This window comes from Petaurus breviceps, unplaced genomic scaffold (assembly GCF_028583685.1).
Source record: "Petaurus breviceps papuanus isolate PSGF00001 unplaced genomic scaffold, PetGlider_PUasm1.0 90792, whole genome shotgun sequence".
NCBI lineage: Eukaryota > Metazoa > Chordata > Mammalia > Diprotodontia > Petauridae > Petaurus > Petaurus breviceps.
The window spans coordinates 7936460-7961071 of NW_027187347.1; the positions used below are offsets into that span (position 1 = coordinate 7936460).

Genomic DNA, 24612 nt, shown 5'->3' on the forward strand with positions numbered 1-24612 from the left:
CTGCTTTCCCATTTGTAAAAGGAAGCATTAAGAAAATGCCTAGAACTCTAGAAAGGGAGACAATAAAAAGATAAAAGCCCAAACCAGATGTACTAGGGAAGATTCAACTTCCCCATCCTTACTAACCTACTCCAAATGGCCCTCCATATTCTCTTGATCTTATCCCTAGAAGAAAAGACATTGTACAGCATGAAGAATAATTTCTATGAAATATGTCTAATGTTTATATTTAGGATGTTATTATTGGAAATGACACTTTTTTCTGGGCAACTAAAGACATATTTACCTTCCAGACAATATAGTTATGCCTTTTATTGACTTCTGCTCATAATACATAACCATTGGAATTCATATTTTCCTATTAAGTCTGAAATCCATCATGAAGGAAAATATATGATGAAGAAATAAGCAGAAAGAATAAATCACTTATTCTAGTCCCAAACTGGCATCTTTCAATTGTGTGTTTAATTCTCCAAAAAGAAAAACTCTCTATATTCTGAACATTGTCAGTGTTGTAATTTAAAAGTTAAGTTTGTAGCAAACCCAATTTGCTTTCAAGGATTTTATCTTTTGGCAAACTTAAAGTTGACTCTAGTCAATCCTGGTTTTTCTTGCTGTTGCCTCCATTCCATTTCTTCCAAGGATGCTGACCTGTTGGATGTAGAAAGCAAACACTTCGAAGATCTAGAATTTCAGCAGCTGGAGCATGAGAGCCGGTTAGATGAAGAGAAAGAGAAGCTGACCCAACAACTCTTACGTGAAGTAGCTGAATATCAAAGGAGTATCGTCACTAGAAAGGTAACTCTATTGAATGCCTTTTAAAAGTTAAAAAAATTATCACAGAAAGCACAGATATCATAAACTGTATCAAGCAAAAACAATCATAATCTCATTGTTTCAAAGCACTTTATATGCTTTGAAGTCTTATTATTATTACTATTAATTATAGTTTTGATTAGTATGTGTGTATGTGCAGGGGCAGGGGAAAAATCATAATAGCTTTGGGAGAATCATAGAAGTACAACTATAATGATGAATGATTGCCTGAAACCACATTGAGAAATTGTCATTGCTTTTGTTATATTGAACCTTGAGTTCATCATTAATAAAAGAGGAAAGATTTTGTTTCTTTTCCCTTGTAAGAACTAAGATGGGGGGGGGGGGGATGTCACTTCTCTTATCATTTGTCTTGACCTATTTCCTTTTAGAACCAAAATATCCCATGTCTAGGATAGCACTGCAAGGGGATGAGTCTCTGTTGGGAATGGGAGTGGGGGAAAGAGAATTTCCTCTGTTGCTATTTTGTGCTGTTGACTATTTTATCATTAGAAATGGCTAGGTAGGACTAGGGGCATCTAGGTGGCACAGTGGATAGGGTGCTACCTGGAGTCAGGAAATCCTGAGTTCAAATCTGACCTCAGCCACTTTACTAGCTATGCAACTGTGGGCAAGTCATTTAACCCTGCTTACCTCAGTTTCTTCATCATAAAATGAGCTGCAGAAGGAAATGGCAAACCGCTCTGGTATCTTTGCCAAGAAAACCCCAAATGGGGTCACAAAGAGCTGGACATGACTGAACAGCAACAAGAAAAGGTAGAACTAGAGAAGGCTTTTTTTTTTTAAGTAATCGGGGTTAAGTAACTTGCTCAAGGTTACACAGCCAGTTATTTCTGGGTGTGGTGCTGAGTATCTGAGCCCGGATTTGATCCAGGTCATCCCGACACTGGAGCCGGTGCTCTTACTGAGCCACCTGGTTGCCCCTAAGCAATTGGGGTTAAGTAACTTGCTCAAGGTTACATGGCCAGGTGTTTCTGGGTGGTAGAGAAGGCTTTCTAAAACACAGATATTCAGCCTTTTACTAACAAAAGCCCAAAATAGAGGATTTACTTCTCATCCTATACCCTTCCAATACTGCATTGATAAAAGTAAAGGAGGGGAATGGGAAAAGAGGGATTTTTTCTTCAATACTCAATTTTAAAAAGAAACTAGAAATACTTATTTGTAAACAGGGATGTTTCCCATGATGATGTTTGCTTTGTACTATAAAGAGATTTCCTGTGGCCTTCTTTATTTCTTAAAATAGTTTTAAAAATTAAATTCCATAGACTTAAAGTAAGATTGCTGGGAGACCAAGAATCTTTCCTAACTAAGAGGCAATTCTCCCTCACTCTACACTGAATCCTTACATTAGAATCTCTGAGATCTCAAGGGATAGGGGAGGGATTAGAGGGAAGGTGAGAATTTGGAATTCAAAATTTTTAAAAATGAATATGCTAAAAGAAGTTTATATTTATGTAATTAAAAAAAATTAACCCTGAGGCAGTTCAGTGCTGTGGTAAGAGTATTGATCATTAAGTACCCAACTGGGGTTCCATTCCCAAATTTACCCCTTAAAAACTGACTTTGGGCAAGTCACCTGCCTTTTTTTTTTGGAGGGGAAGAGAGCAGGACAGTTAGGGTTAAGCTACTTGCCCAAGGTCACACAGCTAATAAGTGTTAAGTGTCTGAGGTCAGATTTGAACTGAGGTCCTCCTGACTCCAGGGCCAGTGCTCTGTTCAGTGCGCCACCTAGCCACCCTGTGCCACCCAGCTGCCTGTCACCTGACTTTCTTAATACACAGTTTGTTCATCTCTAATATGAAGGAGTAGGACTAGATGACCTGTAGTCCCTTCTAGATCTCAAGCTATGTTTTTATGGTCCATCCTACCTTAATCAAGGATATTACTGGAGCAGCCATGTGGTACAGTGTCTAGAGTGCTGGGTCTGGATTGAGGAAGATTCATCTCCCTGAGATCAAATCTGGCCTCAGAAATTTGCTAGCTGTGTGACCCTGGGCAAGTCATTTAACCTTGTTTGCCTCAGTTTCCCCATTTGTAAAAACGAGCTGGAGAAGGAAATGTCAAGTCATTCCAGTATCTTTGCCAAGAAACCCCCAAATGGGGTCAGGAACTGAACATGACTGAAAAATGACTCAACAGCAACAAAAAGAATCTGTTATCTATTGTTATCTGTTTTCTACTAGGAGAAAATTTCTGCTTTAAAGAAGCAAGCCAATCACATTGTCCAGCAAACTCAAAGGGAACAAGATCATTTTGTAAAAGAGAAAAATAATTTAATATTAATGCTACAAAGAGTAAGTACTATCTCTTGGCCATCTGAACATTGTCAGAAAAGTATTCTCTTGTTTTTAGTTATTTTTTTTTCCATATTTCCCTAGGTTGTATTACTCCATAATGTTAACAATTGGTAGTTTCTTTATATTTTTTAAAGATGAGGTATTTTGTAGTATTGTATGTAACACATTAAACCCTTAAATTTGAAACATCTTTTCATATCCACAGATTTATATAAATATATTTTAGTGTAGACTTTAGAAGATGATGATTTGCTTCCATCAAACATTCATTGTAATCGGTTCATGGCACTGCCAGATATAGATTTTCTTTTGTCTCACAAGGAATTATATTTGACTTAACCATCTTGCCAGGTGAATGGTATGACTTGGGCATCCAGCCCCTACACATGTATTCCATTACCTTGTTGGGATGCCTGAAATTCTCACCATAGTCATTGCTTCAAATCAAGGAATTGTGAATATAGAAGTTATTGGGATAAAAGAGTAGTTCTTGGAATCAGGAGAACTGGGTTTCAGATCTAGCTCTAGCATTTATTAACTGTGCAACCATTGGAAAGTCACTTAACCTGTTTTGATCCCAGTTTCTTCATCTGTAGAATGGAAACAATATTTACACCACATAACTCAAAGACGGTGTTGAGAGAGACTTTTAAAAAAATAGATTTTATTGATGCCTTTTGTTTCTGCATCACATACATTTCCTCCTCTATCTCTCCCTCTACCCCTTCCCAAATAACCATCCTTTATGACAATGAATATTTTAAAAGAAGAAAATGAGGGGGGGTCCCAACTCAGCAAGCTAGTCAATTAATTGAAAAAGTCTGTGATTACATGCAGTGTTGCCCACCGGAGGACCCCAGTCTCTAGAAAGGAGCAAGGGAAAATGTATCCTTATACCTCTTCTTAGGGAAAGCAGTCGCTTGTTGAATCTTTACATACTATATAAATGTGCATTACTACCACTACTCTCTTATTGTTGTCATTTGGAAATGGTAATTGAGTAGCAATAGATTAATACAAGGTATTCCAAAAGTCTTAGTGCCATTTTAAGCTATTAAAAAGTATGAAGACTGGAAAAGCTCATGGGTTGATTTTAATGTTGCTTAGAGGAAAACAGAGCTGAGGACCAGTATATAGAAGCTACAAGATTCCTTTGGTACAGATTAATATTAAAGCTTTAATAGCTTAAAATGCACCAGCATTTTTTTGTACACCCTTTATATAAGATTGGTTAGCCAAACCTGAATCCTCAAGGAGGTACATTATCTAGATATTTGGACAGGGAAGCCTCTGGGGAACCGGTCAGAGGTAAAGGAAGAAGGAAGAATGGAGGAAGAGAATGCTGAGCTCAGGAAAGAAGACTTCAAAACATAGTGAGGGAGGGTTACCACAGATGTGCTTGGCTGACTTCACAATTTTATCTATGGTGGTCTCTGAGCTTAACAGGACCTTGTAATCTTACAGGAAAAGGAGAATCTTTGCAATCTGGAAAAGAAATATTCTAATCTTTCTGGAGGAAAGGGGTTTCCAGTCAACCCCAACAGTCTAAAAGAGGTAAGCAGAATCCTCAGTTACTTTCAACTTGGATTAATCTCAGTTTTAAGTCTCTGGGAATATTTGGCACTTACGTTTTGATAAAGACAGGATATGAAAAAGATATGGTATCAAAGTTTTCACGGTCTAGCTGTGGTCAGCCTCTTTCCTTATATACTTTGGAATTTTCCAGTGATTATCTTTTATGTTAAATGGCAACTGCAAGGCCCATGCTAAATGTACTTTAATACACAGTGAAAAAAATTTTTGTCTTCCCTAAGTAATCAAGTTTGATTTGACTTTAGGAATAGCACTAACTTAGAATTTCAGGAAAAGGCTCAAGGCAGAGCCAATATTGGTCTGTTTTTAGTGCTCAGATTCTGTCTTTTTTTTTTTCTTGATTTGGTTTGCTGGCTGAGTTTCAGAGGAGGGAAAGAAACACACTTAAAATGTCAGTTCCTTTAACAGTATTTCTCTAATCTGGTTTGAATACTTGCTTTCCTAACTCCTTTCTACTTTCCATACCCATCTCACCCCTCCTGTGTTTATTTTCTCTCTGTCTCTGTCTGTCTCTGTCTCTCTCTCTCAAAGCTCCTATATAGATTAAGGTGAATATCCTCTTCTAATTCCCATATTCATATTCATTTTTTTTACCCTTTCCTTCCCATTTTTTTTTGGTAAGCTATACAAATTACATACCGACATTAAGATTATTTTGCTACTGACCCAAATGCTCAGAATTTATTTGGGAAAAGAAAAGTCCTCATTAGGGCAAATAATGAATTCCCTGAAATGACTGCATAATTCAGATCCATACTACATGTTTCCTTTTTTTTCTATTGCTTTTTGGAGGGCAGTTGGGGTTAAGTGACTTGCCAAAGGTCACATGGCTAGTTTTTGTGTTAAGTGTCTGAGGCCAGATTTGAACTCTGGTCCTCCTGACTCCGGGGCCAATGCTCTATTCACTGTGCCACCTACCTGCTCCCATACTACATATGTCCATTGGGCTGGAATCAATTACCAAATTTTATATAATTGTAACTTATAATAGGGTGGATTTGAATATATGGGAACACTTGAGGGGATTCATTATTCACAATAATCAAGATCTACCTGTTATTTAAAAATTGAAATAATTAATATAATATACATTGCACAGTTTGAAAATAAAAATTTTTTTAAAGCCTGAAAAAAACCTGCAAACTCTAGTTGACATGTGAAGACTGGAAAACCTCTTGTTAATTTTAAAGTCACTTAGAAGAAAACAGGGCTAGAGACTGGCATATATAAGCTATAAGATTTCTATGGTACAGATTAATATTACATTTTCATAATGCCAGGTAAAGTGTACATTGCATTTAAACACTTAAACCATGTTTGCAATGTTAGTCAATAGATAATGTTGCTGCTGGAGAAAGCATTTCTTAAGGTAGCCTACCTATTTTATTCTACTTTATAATCTCTCTAGCTATTTAAAAGTCTTAACTAAAGCACTTGTTTTTCTTCTGCATACCTGACAACTTCCTAGTTTCACTCTTTATTTCATTTTTCCTCCTATTCCTTTATTAAATGCAAACCACATAGGACTTGAGGAAGCAACTCTAAGGTACTTTCTAAGAAGTTATTGTATTGTTTTTTTCTCATTGCTTTTTGATTCTTCTTACGCCTCTTCGAAAGTGAACTTTCAAAGATTGTCCCATTTAAAGCTATTTTAACATGGTGAAGACTTAGAAAATAGGCTCCTTGCCCTAGTTGTCGGTCCTTTTTGTCTCTGTTTATTTTTTTATTTACCTTATTTAGAATGTTATGTTTTACTTTGAGCAGTTGATTTCATGGTTAGTAGTAAGCCAGCTAAGCTTTGCATATTTATTTGTTAAACCCAAATGCATGAAAATACCTCCATGGATCAAATCTATTTATTTCTAGGAGAAATTCCAGTATAAAATAAAATTCATTGTAAGTATATTTAAAACGTAACAACAATTCAAGCTGCTAGTTGATTTAATTTCTTGCTGTTTTAGATCCAGCAAAGTTCTATGATGATTAATCCGAGGGGACTATTCTCTTGCCTTCTTTAAGCTCATTTTATTAATATTTTACCAATATAACATTAAGCATCATCTATATTCTGGACACTGTACTGGACAGTAGGCAGCTAGGTGGCCCAGGGGATAGAGCACTGAACTTGGAGTCTTCACACGGTCACTCTGAGCCTCAGCCTCACTGGTGAGGCTTAAATAGAAGGTGCTTTGCAAACCTTAAAGTATTGGGTGGACACTTGTTCTTAATTTTATCATCATCATTATTGTCATCATTACGCTGAGGAAACAGAGAAAAAGCTAAACAGTACCTGCATTCAAGATGTCAATACTTTCACATTCAATAGATGTTTATTGATCACCTTCTCTGACCATGGCATTTTTCTTGGTGCTAAAGATGAAATAAGTTATAGTTCATGCCGTCTCAGAGCTCTGAATACCATTACTAAGTTTACTAATCAGTTTTATAGGGAAAAACTTTCATCATTAGGGCTACAGTGAATTTAAAGATGACTCTTAAATTGGTTAAACACAGAGTTTGGAACCTCTAGTCCTATTCTATTTCATTACAGTAAAATGGAGATTACTTTGTGTTTTCAGTGAAGCATAAGCTCTGGTAGGACTTATCAAGGTAGAAAGACTTCTTTTGTAGTTCTAGAGCAGTGTCTGTCTTTCTAGGACCAAACTACCTAAGGTCAAATGGAGTTATTATCAGGAGGCTAACATCTGAAAGATGAACATTTTGGCCTCAACTCTTAATGACATGTGAAAGGGTTGTCACTGATGTCAATGTAATAACATCCCCAAGAATAGTTATGGGTGCTATGATTATAAGGTAGTAAGTATAGCTTGGAAAATATGCAGGCTTTTGTTCATTTAGGGCCAATGGATTTGAGCTTAAATACTGGCGTGGCTATAACATTGAGCAAATTACCTAATCCTTCTAGTCCTAAATTTCCCCAATGAGGGACTTAAACTGGAAGACTTCTAAGAATCATCCAAGCTCTGGCTCTATGTATGACTGTCAATTTGGTATAATAATAAAAGCATATCTTCATAGCAATTCAAGGTATATTCTTTTTAAATTACAGTTGTTTGTCTTAAAATTTATTGAATCCACTATCCCGATTGGCTTTCTTACCTAACTAGGTAGGCAATGGTCAGGAGGGCTACCAGGAAGATTGCAAGAGCAATGATGCAGGAGGGGACAAGGCTTTAGTTCTAGATTAGTGGTTTGGCTTTCAGTCACTTCTTACTAGGAACCAAGAGTAGAGGTTGGGGAAAGGAAGTGCTTACAGTATACCTGTTCCGGCCTGTAAGCTCCTTGAGGTCAGTAACTGTCTTTTGTTTTATATTTTTATCCCCAGCACTTAGTGCAGTTCCTAGAAAATAGCAAGCACTTAATAAATATTTATTTCCTTCATTCCTCCCAAACCCTCTCTTTCCTACTTAATTCCTGAAAGGGAAAAAATGAAATTAATAGTCGTCTAAGTGTACCAAGTCAGGAATGTGTCATAGGTATGAAATGTCTTGTTTCTTCTTTTGTGGAATTCGATTTGGATTCTGATTATTTCTCTCTCTAGAACTTTATTATTTCTTCTTCTACCATAATCCTGCTTTGGAATAGTGAGGAAGGAGATTAGTTGTTGGATTTTGATTTCAGGGAAAGGGAAAGATCCATTTGAGAAGTTTACAGAAGTTAAGAAAGATAGGTGGGAGAAGTTAAGAAAGATAGGTGGGAATTATCAATGAGAAGGTTTGGCAAAGAGGGGTCAATATTGGCATATGAATAGCATTTTTCTTGGTGTGTTGTTTTTTGTTTTGTTTTGTTTTAAATTTGAGATATAATTCATCTATATCCACACTGTATTAAATTTAAAAAGCAACATACCTTACAGGAACCTTATTGATCACACAATGATTACAAGATTAATTTTAGGTGTTTTGTTGAATATGAGCATCTCATACAAGCTAACAAGATAGACTGATTAAGAATTTACAATGCAGCAAAAATACACTCAGGAAAATTTAGCACTATGGACAGATGCTTGCAGAATGTGAACAAAGGCAAACAAGTTGTATACATTTCTTAACTATAGTGCCAAGATGCAGTAATATTGCTTTTATCCATTATAGTAAGTAACTTTCACTAACAGTTTTAGATATTTCACACACATCTAAATATACAAGGGTAATTTTTGTTGATCTGCTGATCATACATATTTTAGCCCAAGTAGATTAACAATGAACTTTCTGTGACTCTCCAGAAAATAAGTTGTCAGCCCCAATGCAGATTTTCTTGGTGTGTTGCATAGAAATATGGCAGCCATCACTAACACAAATGAAAGATTCAAGCAGTTTTAGCGGCCATAAGAACATTACAAACAATCAAATTGAAATCTCCTAGAGAAGCAATATGATTTCATAGAAAGAGGGTATAACCTCTTTCCTCTGCCAGGAAAGCTTGAAATGTGCCTGAAGCACACTATCTGTATGAGCCTGGGCAAGTCACTTAAATCTATCAGGGCTTTAAACAAGTTTCTAAAAAATGTAAGTTGCAGAAAAGATGCTATTGGTAGAGGTAGTACGTGCACCTTACACTAAAGAAATCCCAGGTCCAGCCCTTATCCCTGTCCCTTTGACTCCATTATATATCAGCAGTTCTCAAACTATGATCCAATGACCACCTGGGTCCCTCTTTTCATAGATAATACTAGTAATACTGACTTATTAATTTTTAATGTGATAAATATAAATAAATATAACACACATAAACAAAAACTCATGTTTTTTAAGGATGTAAGGCCCTGGGACCAAAAAGTTTGATAATCATGGCTTTATACCAATGTAGTCATAGGTCTAGGCCCAAAACAAAAAAATTGCAAGCTACTCAGTGTCCATGTTTGCACCCTCAGCAATAACACATTGGTAATTTAAGAGTATACACAGATATTTTATTAACAACATTGAATCATTTGTATATTATGTTTGTAAATATCATTCATATAATGACTATTAAACTTGTTGAGTCATCAGTCAATCAATAATCATTTATAAAGTGCCTACTATGTGCCAATTGTGGCAGAGGAGCTTGTATAGCTCAATGAAACTCTGAGCTATATCATGCCTGGTTACTCAAGATGAACAGGTCATAGTGGAGAGTGCTGTCAAAGGGTCATCCACTAAAGAAGGAAATGACAAACTATTCCAGTATCTTTGCTAAGAAAACCCCATGAACAAGAACCTGGAGTGTTATGGTCCAAGGGGTCACAAAGAGTCAGACACACCTGAACAACAAATGTACCAGTACGGTGGTACCAAGCCCAGAGGATACAAAAAGAATTCAAAGACAGTCCCTTCCCTGAAGAAACTTGCAATCTATTTGGGGAAACAACACAGAAAGAAAAGTATATACAAAATAAACGATATACAGGATGAACAAGGCACAATTAACAGAAAGAAGGCATTGGAATGAAGAGAGGCTGGGAAAGGCTTCCTGTAGAAGGTGTTCTTAGTTGGGTCTTAAAGGAAGCCAAGGAGGTCCATAAGAAGGGCAGAGTACTCACTTTCTAGCACTTACAGGACCCTTTCCTGTAAAAGAGATGATAAAGACATTCTCATTCCATTTATTTATTTGGCTAGAGTGGGGATGAAAAATTTACAGCATCACACATATTTAACAAAATGATAATGTACATTTTTTTAGACCAAGTTGAGACCCTCCTCACCTGAACTATTGCAGTGACCTCCTAACTTGACTTCCTGCCAATCTCTTCCCTATCTAATCCATCCTCAACAGAGCTGCCAAGTTGATTTTCCATTTTTTCTGTTAAAATTTACATTACATATTTTGGTGGGGTTTTTTTCCTATAACCTCTATTTCTCAATATATCCCTTCCCATCTCTCCCTAACTGGAGAGACATCCCTTAAAACAAGACTAACAAAGAAAGAAAACAAAAAGGTAGTTCAGCAAAATTAAGCAGCACATAAATCATTTTTTTGCAATTATTTGCAATGTTCTATAATCATAGGTTCCATCTTGGTGAAGAAAGAATAAGGAAGATATATTCTCATACTTCCTCTAGAGGGACAAACTTGGTCATTATAATTCTATGCTGTTTGGTTTTGATTTGTTCTTCTTTCCTTTTATATTTTTGTGGTCATGTATATTGTCTTGACTGGTTCTGCATATTTCATGATGTGTCAGCACATAAGATCATACATTCAGAGTTTGAAGAGAACTTAGAGTCCCCTGAGTCCAACACTCCTGTTTTACAGATGAGCAAATTAAGGCACAGAAAGTTTAAGAAAGTTCCCAGGTTTATATGACTATAAGTAGGTATCAGAGGCAGGATTTGAACCCAGGCCTTCCTGCCTCCAAGTCCAGTGTTCTATCAATGTGATACCATGCTATCTGTAATACATCAATAAAATCTTCCCCATGCATCCCTATGTTCTTCACCTTCCAGTTTCTTAGGGTATAGTAATCTTCTATCATAAGTAATCTATCATTCATGCACCTTATCCACCTTAGGAAGACAAATACTTTCTTTTCCTTTTCTAAAAGTGGTAATGGATTTGTAATGTGATGATCTATCCCCATTATATTTGTCAATCACCACTTAGGACCAATAGAACATATTTATGAGGTATAGTCCTCTGGTTATGGAACAGCAGAAGGTTAACTGACCCATGAACATGCCATACTGGCAACCTTGACCTCTTTGACACCATGCTTAGTCAGCTGTTCAAAGAAATAACAAGAGATTGAGTTCATGTCTTCATTTTGATTCAGTTTTCTAAATTAACTAGAATAAATCAATAAAATAGTATTTAACTTCCAGTTCTATGTTCCTGTGTTAAAATTATATATTGATCTTGCTGTGCTAAAAAATGATATATTGATCTTGTAAAGCTGGGGCAAACCTGCATTACTTATTTCCAGACTATTTAAGCATTTGATATCATTCTGATGGTACTAAAAAGTAATATGCCTTTAGTTTTAGGTGTTGTTTTTTTTTTTAGTCATAAACCACAAGTTCTAGGTCAAATCACTTAACTACTTATAAGATACCTTCATTTCACAAACAAAACAAAAAAGATTCTCCACCTTTCCTGAGATCTCCTTCCCCAGAGGACTGATACTTTGCCATTTATACAGGAATATACCGATTGAGATAGTTTTATAATTGTTCCCAATTTGATAACCCCCTTTTTCAAAAAAAGTGAGTATTTCATCCTCCTGCTCTCTTTAGTGATAATTCAGAGCCCCTAAATCATCTTTATTTTGTCTTTCATTTTTATTTGCAGGTGTGTTTATAATAACCAATAGGTGCTGCTGCACCTGGAGTCCAAAAGACTATGAGTTCAAATGTGACCTCAGATACTTCTAACTATGTGACCTTGCACAAGTCACTTAAGCTCAGTCAGGTTCAATTTCCTCATCTGTAAAAGAAATATTAGTACCCACTTCCCAGGGTTGTCATGAGGATCAAAGGAGGCAATAGTTGTCAAATACTAAGTAAAATGCCTGGCTCATAGTAGGTGTTTAAGAAATGCTTATTCATTTCCACTCCCTTGTCCTTTGGATATACCATTTCTAAGATTTGTCTGTTTTTACTGTCCTAGGCTTCTCATAGGCATTTATAGCCTTTTTCTATAGATGAAATCAGAGTTTAGCTGCCCTTTTGAAATGTTATATGAAATCTCCTAACCCAAAGCAAAATTATCTCAGACTCATGAAAATGACAGTAATTCAAATATCACTCTTGCTGTTCCACATTAATGATGTATATGAATGTTCCTGGATGTGTGTGAATCATCCAACTTTTTAATGGAAGGTTTAATGGAAAAAGAGAGCATAAACTCGTTTTTATTTCTGTTTATTCGATAGGATCTCTGTGGTGGTAGACACAAAAGAGATTTCAAACAGTTGTGTCTCCTATGAATTTGGTCACTTGTTCTTTAATAATGCAGAAACCAATGACTTACTTCAGCTCATTTTTTTCTGTCTCTCATTCCTTCCTCCAGTAATTCCAAAGAGAGCCCATCCACCCCCAGTCTAAAGTATGTGTCTGCTAATTAATTAATTGGGAGACAAGATCCTTTAGGGACAAAATCAAGGCATAAGGATTTAGGCAACAGGCTCTTGAAGCAAAGGGTGGGAAGTACATTATGTTAAGTTTTATGTGATGACAATAATGATTAACCTATATGTTAATGATGATCAGTCCAATCCAAAGAATGAATGGTGATGCCACCAGATGTTTTTAAATGAAACATATTATGATGATTTGTGCAACAATTATTGTGATGTCACCACAGGGGAAAAAATAGCATTGTTAAAAGTTTAGGCTATCTTTCCTCAAATTTAAACCCTACAAAAGTAATTTAATGCTGATTATTACTTCTTTAATAAAACATTTGGCAATAATACCACAGACATTTGGCTGTGTCACTCTAAACTAACCTCCATTGTACTTGATTCATTAATACTCCTGCATGCCTCAGCTTTTGCTTCCTTTGTATTTAACTTCTGAATTCCTCCTTTTAGGGCTTTATCAGTGTAAATGAAATTAATGAGCTAGGTGGCAATTCCACGAATCTATCCCCTCCTACTCAGCTCCCCACTGATGCTGATGCTGACGCTGATCCCACTGAGCCTTCCACAGCTGTGCTGGTGAGCCAGCCACAAAATCAAGAGGTTTGTTGGAGTGACATTTCATTCATTCACTGCTTTTCCTCATGTCATAAATTAACCCAGAATTAACTGCAAATGGGAGGGTATGTAGCAAATTTATCTGTTTGGGGAAAGGTCAGTCATATTGTGTTGTCAAGACGTATTCATTCTTGGGGTTGTAAAAAACAGCAGTAGCAGCAAAAATAATAATAATTGATATTTGTGTTGTACTATAAAGTTTACAATGCATATAATGTCTTTATTGCTTATGAAATGTGATTTTATATGAGGGAAGTCAAACCAAAAATTAGTTGGGAAGTTAAAGCCTACAAATGAACTTTGCATCTTACGTTGAACAAACCCAACCCTCATTTCTTTAAAATTTGAAAGAGCTTATTAGAGAATAGGCTAAAAGTATTATATGGAATGATGATTTGCATACAACAGTTATTTCCCTTGATATTTGGTTTGATATGTGTGTTCTTATCAATGTTAAGGCATTCTAGGGGGTGGGTAGAATGATGACAATAGTATAAGGAAAATCGGAGCCAATGTTCTGCTGATTTACGTTAAATATTTACTGTTTAGAATTTTGGCAATTAAAAAAAGAAACACCTCTTTTTTTGTGTGTTCTTTTGAAAAGTAAAGCAAAATGTATTATCAAATTAGGCATCTGATGTGTTTGTGAAACTTGCCTTTTCATTACATGTAAACACATCCATATACTTTCTCTTCTCTTATAAAGCTACAATCACCTGTCTGTTCTGGATCTGTATCTTCTCACTCACTTCCTCCTCATCCTATTGCTCAATTTCCATCAATTCATTGGCCTGAAGTCTTGGCTGCCCCACCTGTCGACCCTTTCCCTTTAAATGACACACCTCCTCCTCTTCCAGCTAAAAAGCACCGGAGGCACCAACAGGTAACAAAGGATGTAGTACTGAGAGTTCGGGTGGCCTTTGCCTTAACAATCAAATCACTCCTGCGTGATGATACCATAGCTGTTTGGGTTAGGACAAAGGAAATAGTATATGGAAGCTGTGGTCTTTTTCTGAGCATACTGCCACTATCAGGTATTACTGGCAAGTCCTGACTTAATTCCTAAGATTTGATTTTGCTACTATGGTATATAATTGAGAGGTTTCAAGAGATGATTGTTAAAACCTTACAAATTTTCAAGAGTGTTATATCACAGAATTCGAGAGTTGGAAGGGCCCCCAGAGGCCATCTAGTCCAACCAAGACACAGAAGGAATCTTCACAATAATACATCCAGAAAGTAGGTAGCCAGTCTCTGCTTAAAGATCTCCAATGTAGGAGAGAATCCATAATGCCTATTGATGTAAAATATCTTTATTCCTTGATCAATGGTACCTCAATTTTCACTTACCTGAATTTTGACCTATTACAAGTGGACTTTTTTTTAATAAAACTTTATTTTCCATATCCTTCTCATGCCCTCTACTATTTAGATATTCAAAGCCTGGGTTTTGAGCATATCTTTTTTTCAATCTGTCTAAACCATACATATACATGAATTCTAAATAGTATTCAGTGTATTCAGGAATAATAAAAAAGGCAAAGAAAATGAAGCATATTCATTTGAATTCAAATTGAGTAGTGAGAGCTCACAATGTCCTTGAAGAGTGCTAAAAATAATCCTAAGACAGAAGTTCTTAACCTTTTTTAGGGTGTGACATGGATCCCTTAAACAATCTGGTAAAAACTCCGTACCCTTTCTCAGAATCATATTTTAAATGCACAAAATAATATACATGCCATTACAAAGCAAAGTGATTATATTGAAAAAGTTATCAAAATACTTTTTTAAAAACAGTTCAGAGATCCCCTAATGAAGAACACATACAAATGAGTATTAAAATTTAAATGATTATCTGTCCTTTCAACTCCATCCTTCTCACCATGCCTTGCCCTTCTATGTCTCTCCCCCCCCCCAAAAAAAAAAGACTGTCTTGGCTCCTGCCCTTTAGTATAGCATTGTTACCCCTACTTATTTATATATTACTATTGCCTAACCCCTTGACAGGAAAGGCTGCTGGTTTAAGGATGTGTGCAGGTAACTGGAATTCACAAGGAAATGTTGCTAGGAATGGAAGAAAGATTGTGTGTAACTGTGTTCTCCATCCTTTCTCCCCTAGAAACTCAACCCTGGGCAAAACTCTTATCTAGCAGTGACATGAGTTTTCAAATCCAGTTTTTGCTGTAGAATATTAATTGAACTCAGCATGGTGTGGGGAGGAAAGAGGGCAGCTTTGGGGGCTGTAGAGATTTTATCTTTCTTTCATGATATACCAAAAAGTAATAATGGTAGCGCTTTGGATTTTAGAAGTTTTACTATCTCATCACAGTAGTGACCAGGAAGTCAAGATTTCTAATATATATATTTTCCCCCAAGATTTTTAATAACTTTAAACACAGACACACATAGACACACAGACACACACAGACACACACACTCCAAAATAATTTGGCACCAGGATATTTATGTTCTTTGAACCAAACCAAACCACTGTGTCTTTTTTCCCAAATAGGGATAGGTCCTAGGGCTGTGATTTCAGGAAGTATCAGGGAAGGAACTTCTTTTATTAATAATGTCAGATATGTCCCAGGTGAAGAAATTTATATTACCAATGCTGATCACCACCACCTCTGTAACCTAACATCATAGAGCACTAAGAGGTCAGGTTACTGGGCCAGAGTCACACAACCAGCATATATGAGAGGTCAGGTCCTCTCGAATCTAAGGCCAGCTTTATCTATGCACTCTGGTGCAATGCCCCTTCTAAACAGCAATGACCATTAATAAACAAACAGCAGACTTAGACTACATTAGTATTCCCCTTCTAAACACTTGAGGTAGCTAAGTGGTACAGTGTATAGAGTGCTGGTCTAGCAGTTAGGAAGATTCATCTTCCTGAGTTCAAATCTGTACTCAGATACTTCCCAGTTGTGTGACCCTGAGCAAGTCACATAACCCTGTTTGTCTCAGTTTCCTCATCTGTAAAATGAGCTGGAGAAGGAAATGGCAAATCATTCTAGTATCTTTGCCAAGAAAACCCCAAAATGGAGTCACCAAGAGTTGGATGTGACTGAACAACCTAAACACTAGTCATAAATGTAAAGCTATGGGTCTTATTATCGTAATAAGAATACTTTTGATATTATATACATAAAATTACTCTGAATTTATTTATTAATAATATGCTAGACCCCACAGTAAAGTTGCCAAGCTCTTCTGCCATACTTTTTAGCAGATTGCTTATTTTTAGTATTGTGTATACAGAACTAACCGCTCTCTTTAATGGTTTCATTTTAACATAGTGTTTTCATTAAGATTATGGGAGATGTGCTAATACACTGCTGTGCAGTTAGCAAAATCCTTTTCCCACTAGAGCTCTATAAGATTGATAGTTCTGGTGTCCTAATCCTCATTTTATAGGATAGTGACCTTTACAAAATGGCAGGGACATGCCTAACATCACACAACTAGTTAGCAGCAAAGGCAAGATTAGAACTGAGGTCTTCTTGCTGATCCTACAGATCTTTCTGTTACCACATGCATCCTTTGGAAATGGGGGAAGAGGGGAAAACAAGATTCAGGGCTGTGGATTCTAACATTTCTATTCATATGTACATTTAGTTTTTAATTTTTTTGGAAAGTCTGTTGTTAGTGTGATGTTGGCCAACACTGGGTAACAAGGCTACCCGAGTAAGTAAATCTTCCTACTGTCCATGACATGTTTTTGTCGAGAAAAATTTAGATATATTTCAAGATGTTAAAACTTACATATACTTCAGGAAACTGAAGAAAAAAAATGCTCTGCAGGAGGGTTTAAATAGGAAGAAAATTGCTGTTTGCGCCCCTTGGCAAAGGCATTTAATACAAGTGTGATACCCAAGAGGACACTGAATATGAGAACAAGATGTGAATTTGAGGCTTATGTGTTAAAATGATCAAACTGTAGTTAGACTTTCAAACAACTTCCCTGCTTACTTGTTCTTTTTCTCCATTTTCTACCTTTACTCTCTTTTTTCCTCTGTTCCTATTTTCTCATTCACTTCTAAGAATTATCAAGAGAGATGGGAGTGAAACTATTTCTCTCACCTGTCAACTGGATGCTTCACCATCCACAGGGGGAGCATGGCAATAATTTGTAAGTTTTCCTGAGACACTAACAAAAGTGAAAGCTGAGGATTGATCATTTTTTAGGATTTTCAAAGTTGTCATAGTAAATCCTGTCCCTGTCCATGCATCTAGTTTTGGTACCAGGGTTTTATTCAAGTTTGCTTTGAAGGACCATGTGACTTTGGACAAGATGGGTTTACCTCTCTGCTCCTTAATTTCTTAGTATATCTGCAAGATGAGTTGGTATCCCCAAGTCTACATGTAACTGAAAGTAAATGTAAAGACTTAATGAAAAACATGAACTGTGACTAAGGTCCAAGCCAGTTAATTTCATTCCGATCTATGCTGAATGCAGTTTCTTTAAATGGTCTATTTCCGTTATTCAGAATTGCCCATATTGCTCTGTGATTTGCATTTAAAGCACTTTAGAAATCTGGAAGAAAGAAAGAAACAACACAAGGAAGGCCTCTATCTAAGCGATACCTTGCCTCGGAAGAAAACTGCATCTTCAGTATCTCCACATTTCAGCAGTGCTACTATGGGAAGAAGCATCACCCCCAAGGTGAGATGTGGAGTGGAAAAACACCTACATATTTAATTTAATTGCTACCGTGTTTCCCCGATAATAAGACTTATCCCGAAAATAAGCCCTCCCCTTACTGTGTAAGATTCCTCTAAAATAAGCCCTCCCCCGAAAATAAGCCCTATTGAGATTGCTACTGTAGTGAAGGTGATCCCCTGTGCTACACGCTACATTACGGTACCCTCTGTATGCACCGTCCCCCCTCCCCTCCCTGTGAAATGCACGCCGCGCTCTGAGCTGCATCCAATCAGAGCTGCAGCAGTGAGAGCGTCATCCTGTTCTTCCCCATGATTTGCTTGCTGTCGCCATTGAGAGCAGTGCGACAGAGGAGAGCTGAGGCAGGACAACATAAGCCCTCCCCTGAAAATAAGCCCTCTGGTGTTTTTCTTTCCAAAAAAATTAATAAGACAGTGTCTTATTATCGGGGAAACACGGTAGGAGGAGCATTCAGTGTAAACAAACTTACAAAGCAGCCTGTGATTTAAAATAAACATGCGTACACACACACACACACACACACAGTAATAAACTGCCACATTACTGCTTGCTAAGTGGAGGTAATGGACATGCAGCCTGGTACATGAGAGAAACATTGCCTTGGGATCATGGGATCTAGGTTCAGCTCCCAACCTCTACGTACTGTGTAACTTTGAGCAGATCATTTAAATTCTTAGATCTTTAGTTTCTTTATTTCTACAGTGTTAGTCAATAAAGCATTTATATCAACAAATACTATAAATGTTTATTATGTGCTGAGAAATCCCTCCCCCCCCCGTCCCCCAATGAGAGAGACAGCATGCAAACAACTATGTTTATTCAGTGGAAGGGAAGGGGAAGGGAGCAAGCATTAAGAGCCTACTATGGGCCAGGCACTTTGATCATACAAAGCATATATAGTATAAATAGGAGGTAATCTCAGAGAGTTAGTAAGTAGGGTTGTTGGAGGGGGATGGGAGAAGAAAGAATGAAGGAAGGCTTCTTGCAGAGGGTTGCATTTGACCTGAGTTTTGAAGAAAACCAGGTTGGAATAGATGACCTCTAAGGTCCCTTTCAGCCCTGAACCTATGCTCTGTGTCAAATAGGGTAGATCTCCCCTTCCTCCATTGCAGGTATCAACATTCCTGTTTACATTATTCCTCCTGGTTGATAAACCCGTGGTCAGCCCCTCTATAGAATTAGTTTCCCTATTTGCATATCTTTAGAGGTACGGTAGTAAATTCTGAAAGTCTTCATGTACCTTGTCAAGAGATCACTCTAGTTTCCTGACTGACCTGAAGACAAGAGCCTCCTTCTTAGAATGCTATAACACTCTTTTTCCCTCTGAAAGACTGTTCTGGCTGCCATTTTTCTCAAGTTTTCCTTTTTAATTTTCTGCAGGGTCACCTGCCTCTGGGACAGAGCAACAGCTGTGGCAGTGTCCTCCCTCACTCCCTGGCGACAATGTCCAAAGATTCAGAATCAAGGAGGATGCACAAAGGTACAGACTTTTTGAAACACAACCCTGTTCTTTAACATTTGTATTTGCTTTCTTATTTAAGGTAATGAGGAGTCAGCCCAAGTTCTAGATTTTGGTGGTGGCTGTTAAGCTATTTCAGTCATGTCCAACTCTTCATGACCCAGATTTGGGGTTTTCTTGGCAAAGATACTGGGTGCTTTACCATTTCCTTCTCCAGCTCTTTTTACTGATGAGGAAACTGAGGTAAGCAGAGTTAAGTGACTTGTCCAAGGTCACACAGCTAGTAAGTGTCTGAGGCAAGATTTGAATTCAGGAAGATGAGTCTTCCTGACTCCAGGCCCTGCTATCCACTGTACCACCTCCCTGTCCTAGGTGAAATTAATAAGTGTTGACTATTGGAAGGGGAAGTTCATTGTCACAAACTGAAATGGAGAATCATAATCAGCAATAATAGAAACAGTTTTCTCCTTGGTACAATTTTTTAAAAAATTCATTTGGGGCTTAAATACATAAAGATGAAAAACAATAAGGAACATTTCCATGTATACAACAGAGCATAAAAAGAGGATTCACTATGAAACCATAAATTTATGTTTTACACTGTTCTCTTTCTTTTGAAAAACTATATAATAAGTACTACACATAATTTTCTTTTTTATTTTTGTTTTTGTCTTTTCTGAGGGGGAAAGGCAGAGCAATTGGGATTAAGTGACTTGCCCAAGGTCACATGGCTAGTATGTGTTAAGTGTCTGAGGCTGGATTTGAACTCACATCCTCCTGACTCCAGGGCCAGTGCTCTATTCACTGTACCACATAGCTGCCCCCTCTACACATCACTCTCCTTTATATGCTTAATTATAATTTTTCTTTTATTCTCTGCTATGTACTTTTTATATTCTTTCCCTCCCTCCCCACCTGCCCTAGAGATGGCTACCATTAGACACATATATGTATGTGTACACACACGTGTGTGTATGTATATATGTAAAACCATGCTATACATCCTCTATTTATCATTTCTCTCTCAGGAGGCAGATGGCATAGAGCAATGTGATTTTTTAAAATGTTGTTATTCCATTCAGTCATGTCTGACTCTTCGTGATCTCATGGACCATAGTACCTCAGTGCTGTCCATTGCCTTTTCCTGGCAAAGATACCGGAATGGTTTGCTATTTCCCACTCAGTGGATTAAGGCAACCAGAGGTTAAGTGACTTGCCCAGGTCACACGGCTAGTAAGTATTTGAGGCTGGATTTGAACTCAGGTCCTCTTGACTCCACACCCAGCATTCTATCCATTGAACCACCTAGCTGTCTCCAAGACAAATAGGGGTTAAAGTAGTGTGCAATAACTGACATAATCTGAATTCTAAAGTTAAATATCTATGCTGAAGTAATATATGTGTATATATGTATATGTGTATGTATACACACATGCACATATATATTTGTGCTTAGTTGATGAATTTATACTTCATTCATTCAACAAATACTTTGGGGATGCTTTTTGTTTTCCCAAATTGGTTAACAGTGGCTGAAATAGCTGATTTTCCTAAGAGAAATATGAAGGGAAGGGCGGCTAGGTAGCACAGTGAGTAAAGCGCCGGCCCCGGAGTTGGGAGGACCTGAGTTGCGTTCCGGCCTCAGACACTTAACAAAAAAAAAACTAGCTGTGTAACTTTGGGCAAGTTACTTAACCCCGGTTGCCCTCTTAAAGGCAAAAAAAAAAAAAAGAAGAAGAAGAAGAAGAGGAAGAAATATAAAGGGCAAGATTTGAACAAAATAAATTCAGTCTTTGAGACATATCTACTTTTCCTTTTTTTTTCCTTTAACTCAGAAAAGATCAAAACAATGTAAGTCAGTCAAGCAGTTTATAGTCAACCTGCTATGTGCCAGACACTAGCTTAACTCTGGGGATATAAGTACAGAGAATGAGACAATCCCCTAAGCAATAAGAAACTTAATGAAAAGTCTTCCATGAGCTGTAGTTTTCTAAGCTATGATAGAATGAGTTTCCTATAAGGCACTAGAGAGCACTGGTGGAGTAAACCTCATTTCTGCTGAAATAGTTTTCTGTATTTCTTGTTTATAGAACTTTTTTTTAATGCACTTATGCCACAGAGTTTTAATGGGTGACCAAATTAACCAAAAGGACATAAATTGGAGCCCTTTAAATGCTTATGTATTTTTTTTGTAAAAGTCACTAAGAAAAAGATAGGATTTGGTGGGAAATCAATTCTTACTATATAGAAAGTGTCTTCTTAAAGAGAAAAGTAAGAAATAATTTATAGTGAAATCTTAAGTTAAAAAATGAAACATATCAACATTATTGAATGAGACCTTTGAAGATATGTTATATTAGATCATGTTTTAATTCTATTGAAAGAAAATTGTTTTAATGCTGCCCTACTTATATTTTCCCAAGTATGATATTCCAATCAGAAAGTCCAGAGAGTAATTAACTTCTCCAAGATCATGTCATGGGTTATCAACACACCCTCATGTATTCTGGTACCTTCTGATCCATTATTGTGTTTTCATACTAGAATTGAGATCCCAGGAGAGAAAGAATTTGGAAGAGAAAATAAAATAAAATTGAACAACAAAGAAGAATAAATCATAGAGAAAGATGGAATAGTTGTAGATTATGATCACATAAAGGGATGTCATCATTCTTGTCATGGAAATGGATCATTTGAAAGGGATGACAATGGGGGCAGCTAGGTGGCACAGTGAATAGAGCACTGACCCTGGAGTCAGGAGGACCTGAGTTAAAATCTGGCCTCAGACACTTAACACTTACTAGCCATGTGACCTTGGACAAGTCACTTAACCCCAATTGCCCTGCCTTTCCCTCTTCCAAAAAGAAAAAAAAAGGAAAAAAAAAGAAAGTGATGACAAGATGAAGGATCTGACTCACAGGTCTTAGTGCAGTGCCCATAGTAAGTGCTTAATAAATGTGGACTAACTGGTCATCTCTGTGCATATCTGAGGTAGAGTAGAGAAATAGGTCCTGACAGCTAAGGACATTTGTATCAACCCTGGGTAAGTCAATTAATCTCTCTCATGGTTTCTTCATATGTAAAATGCGGATAATGACATCTACCACGCACAGCTGTTGTAAGAAGATCGTATGAGATAATTTATGTAAAGTGTTTTAAAATGTTAAAATGCTAAATAAATGCTATTAAAAAGGAAAAAAGAATTGGTATCCCAAATTTTTTAAAAAGTTCATTAAAAGCATCTAGGTGGCACAGTAGATAAGAGTACTGGCTCTGAAGTCAGGAGGACCTGAGTTCAAATCCAGCCTCAGACACTTACTAGCTGTGTTACCCTTGGCAAGTCACTTTCCACTGTTTGCCTCAGTTTCTTTATCTATAAAATGATCTGGAGAAGGAAATTTCAAGCTATTCTAGTATTTTTGCCAAGATACCCCCAAATAGGGTCATGGAGAGTTGGACACAACTGAAATGACTCAATAATAAATACATGCTTAAAAAGGCAGTATGGCTTAATGGGTAGAGAGACCAATGAAATGACAGGCCCCCCCCCAAAAAAAAATAAAGGGCATTGACTTTACTCTTTTACAGGTTAGTCTTCCTTAACTTTTTCCCTAAAACAAGAAGGGAATTTAGAATGTGCTTTTTGATTGATTTGTCTGACGGTTCTGGGATTTGCTTTTGCCCTTCTTTGCCAAGAGATCAGTCTTTACTGTGATGCTGGAGCATTTGTCTTCATTTCGTAATTATAGAGTTGGTGTAATTATTATTGTTGTTTATTAATTTTTGTGGGTTAAAGTTAGGCTTGTTATGTTTTGTTTTATTTTCGCTAAGCACATTGGTGACCTGCCAAAAAGTAGAGGACTCAGCCCTAATGTTGTTAGGAAATATTGGTTGACTTTGTTATAAATATGAAAATAGAATGTTTAAAAAATTGGACTCAGCTCATGGTCTTAACTTAGTTATAAGTGTAGTGTTTTACTATCTTTTACTGTTGCAACATTAACTAAAAAAAAAACCAATAGCAACCTCCTTCTTTGCTGCCACTTATGATATCTCAAGGACAGTGTTGTAAATATGAACCTCCCTCATGTAATGCAGTTTGGGAACTATCAATAACAGAAAACTGCAGAGCCCCCCAAAAATAGAACTGAAATAGCAATCTTAGAATTGTAATGCTTTTAGTTTTAAAGGTTATTTGTTCTGATAGAGAGTAATGAAAAACAGTCCTGTAAGGTTCAGAATGAGTAAGATCTTTGTCCTTTTGTCTTTTTTCAAATGCAGGAAAATCCAAAAAAGGTATGACATACTTCTTGAATGAGATAATGTGTGCTTTTTCTGCTTTAAACAAATGATTAAAAGGGTTGCTGTCAAGTCATCTCCAGACCAAAATATCCCCTGATTTTAAATTGTTGTACAATGCTATATGGGCTTAAAATCCCCATGAATCTAAATTTTCATTTGCAAACATAGACAAAATTTACCCCACACTCTAGAAACTAAAATATATGGTTGCAGCTGCTGTTCATTTGTGGGCAGCTGCTGCTAATAGACAGCCCTTCAAGTTTTTGTTCTTTATTCCAGGGTCAAGTGATATTGGAAACACTAGAGTGGTAGAGGCATTATTTGCTAAACATGAGATCCACACAAGGGAAAAGGTGTAGATCATGATGTGGGCCCAAAGCAGTTCATGCTGTTACTACTTTTCAGAACTAGAAAGAGACATCTGGAGATTCAACCTTTTAATCATTCTTGTTCTTGTTTAGTTATTTCAGTCATGTCTAACTCTACATGACCCCATTTGAGGTTTTCCTGGAAAAGATAGTTGAGTGGTTTGCCATTTCCTTCTCCAGCTCATTTTACAGATGAGGAAACTGAGGTAAACAGGGTTCAGTGACTTGCCCAGAGTCACACAGCTGTAAGTATCCGAGGTCAGATTTGAATTCTGGAAGATGAATTTTCCTGACTCCAGGCTTGGGGTTCTATCCACTACACCACCTAGCTGCCCTTCTAATCATTCTATTGAAGCCTATTTTGCCGG

The 24612-nt window shown here is 36.9% G+C and overlaps 1 protein-coding gene across 4 annotated transcripts in view; it reads left to right on the plus strand.

The window, feature by feature from the left end:
• Positions 1–24612, plus strand: part of PHLDB2 (pleckstrin homology like domain family B member 2) — a 155581-nt gene that overhangs the window by 92995 nt on the left and 37974 nt on the right. For 3 of the 4 annotated variants that reach the window (XM_069069826.1, XM_069069827.1, XM_069069825.1), the window contains 6 exons: positions 643–798; positions 3024–3134; positions 4602–4691; positions 13264–13413; positions 17957–18097; positions 19496–19595. In XM_069069826.1, the coding sequence (XP_068925927.1) occupies positions 643–798; positions 3024–3134; positions 4602–4691; positions 13264–13413; positions 17957–18097; positions 19496–19595 (748 nt within the window). The remainder of the gene's footprint in view (positions 1–642; positions 799–3023; positions 3135–4601; positions 4692–13263; positions 13414–17956; positions 18098–19495; positions 19596–24612) is intronic. The other variant, XM_069069828.1, reaches the window with a different exon arrangement.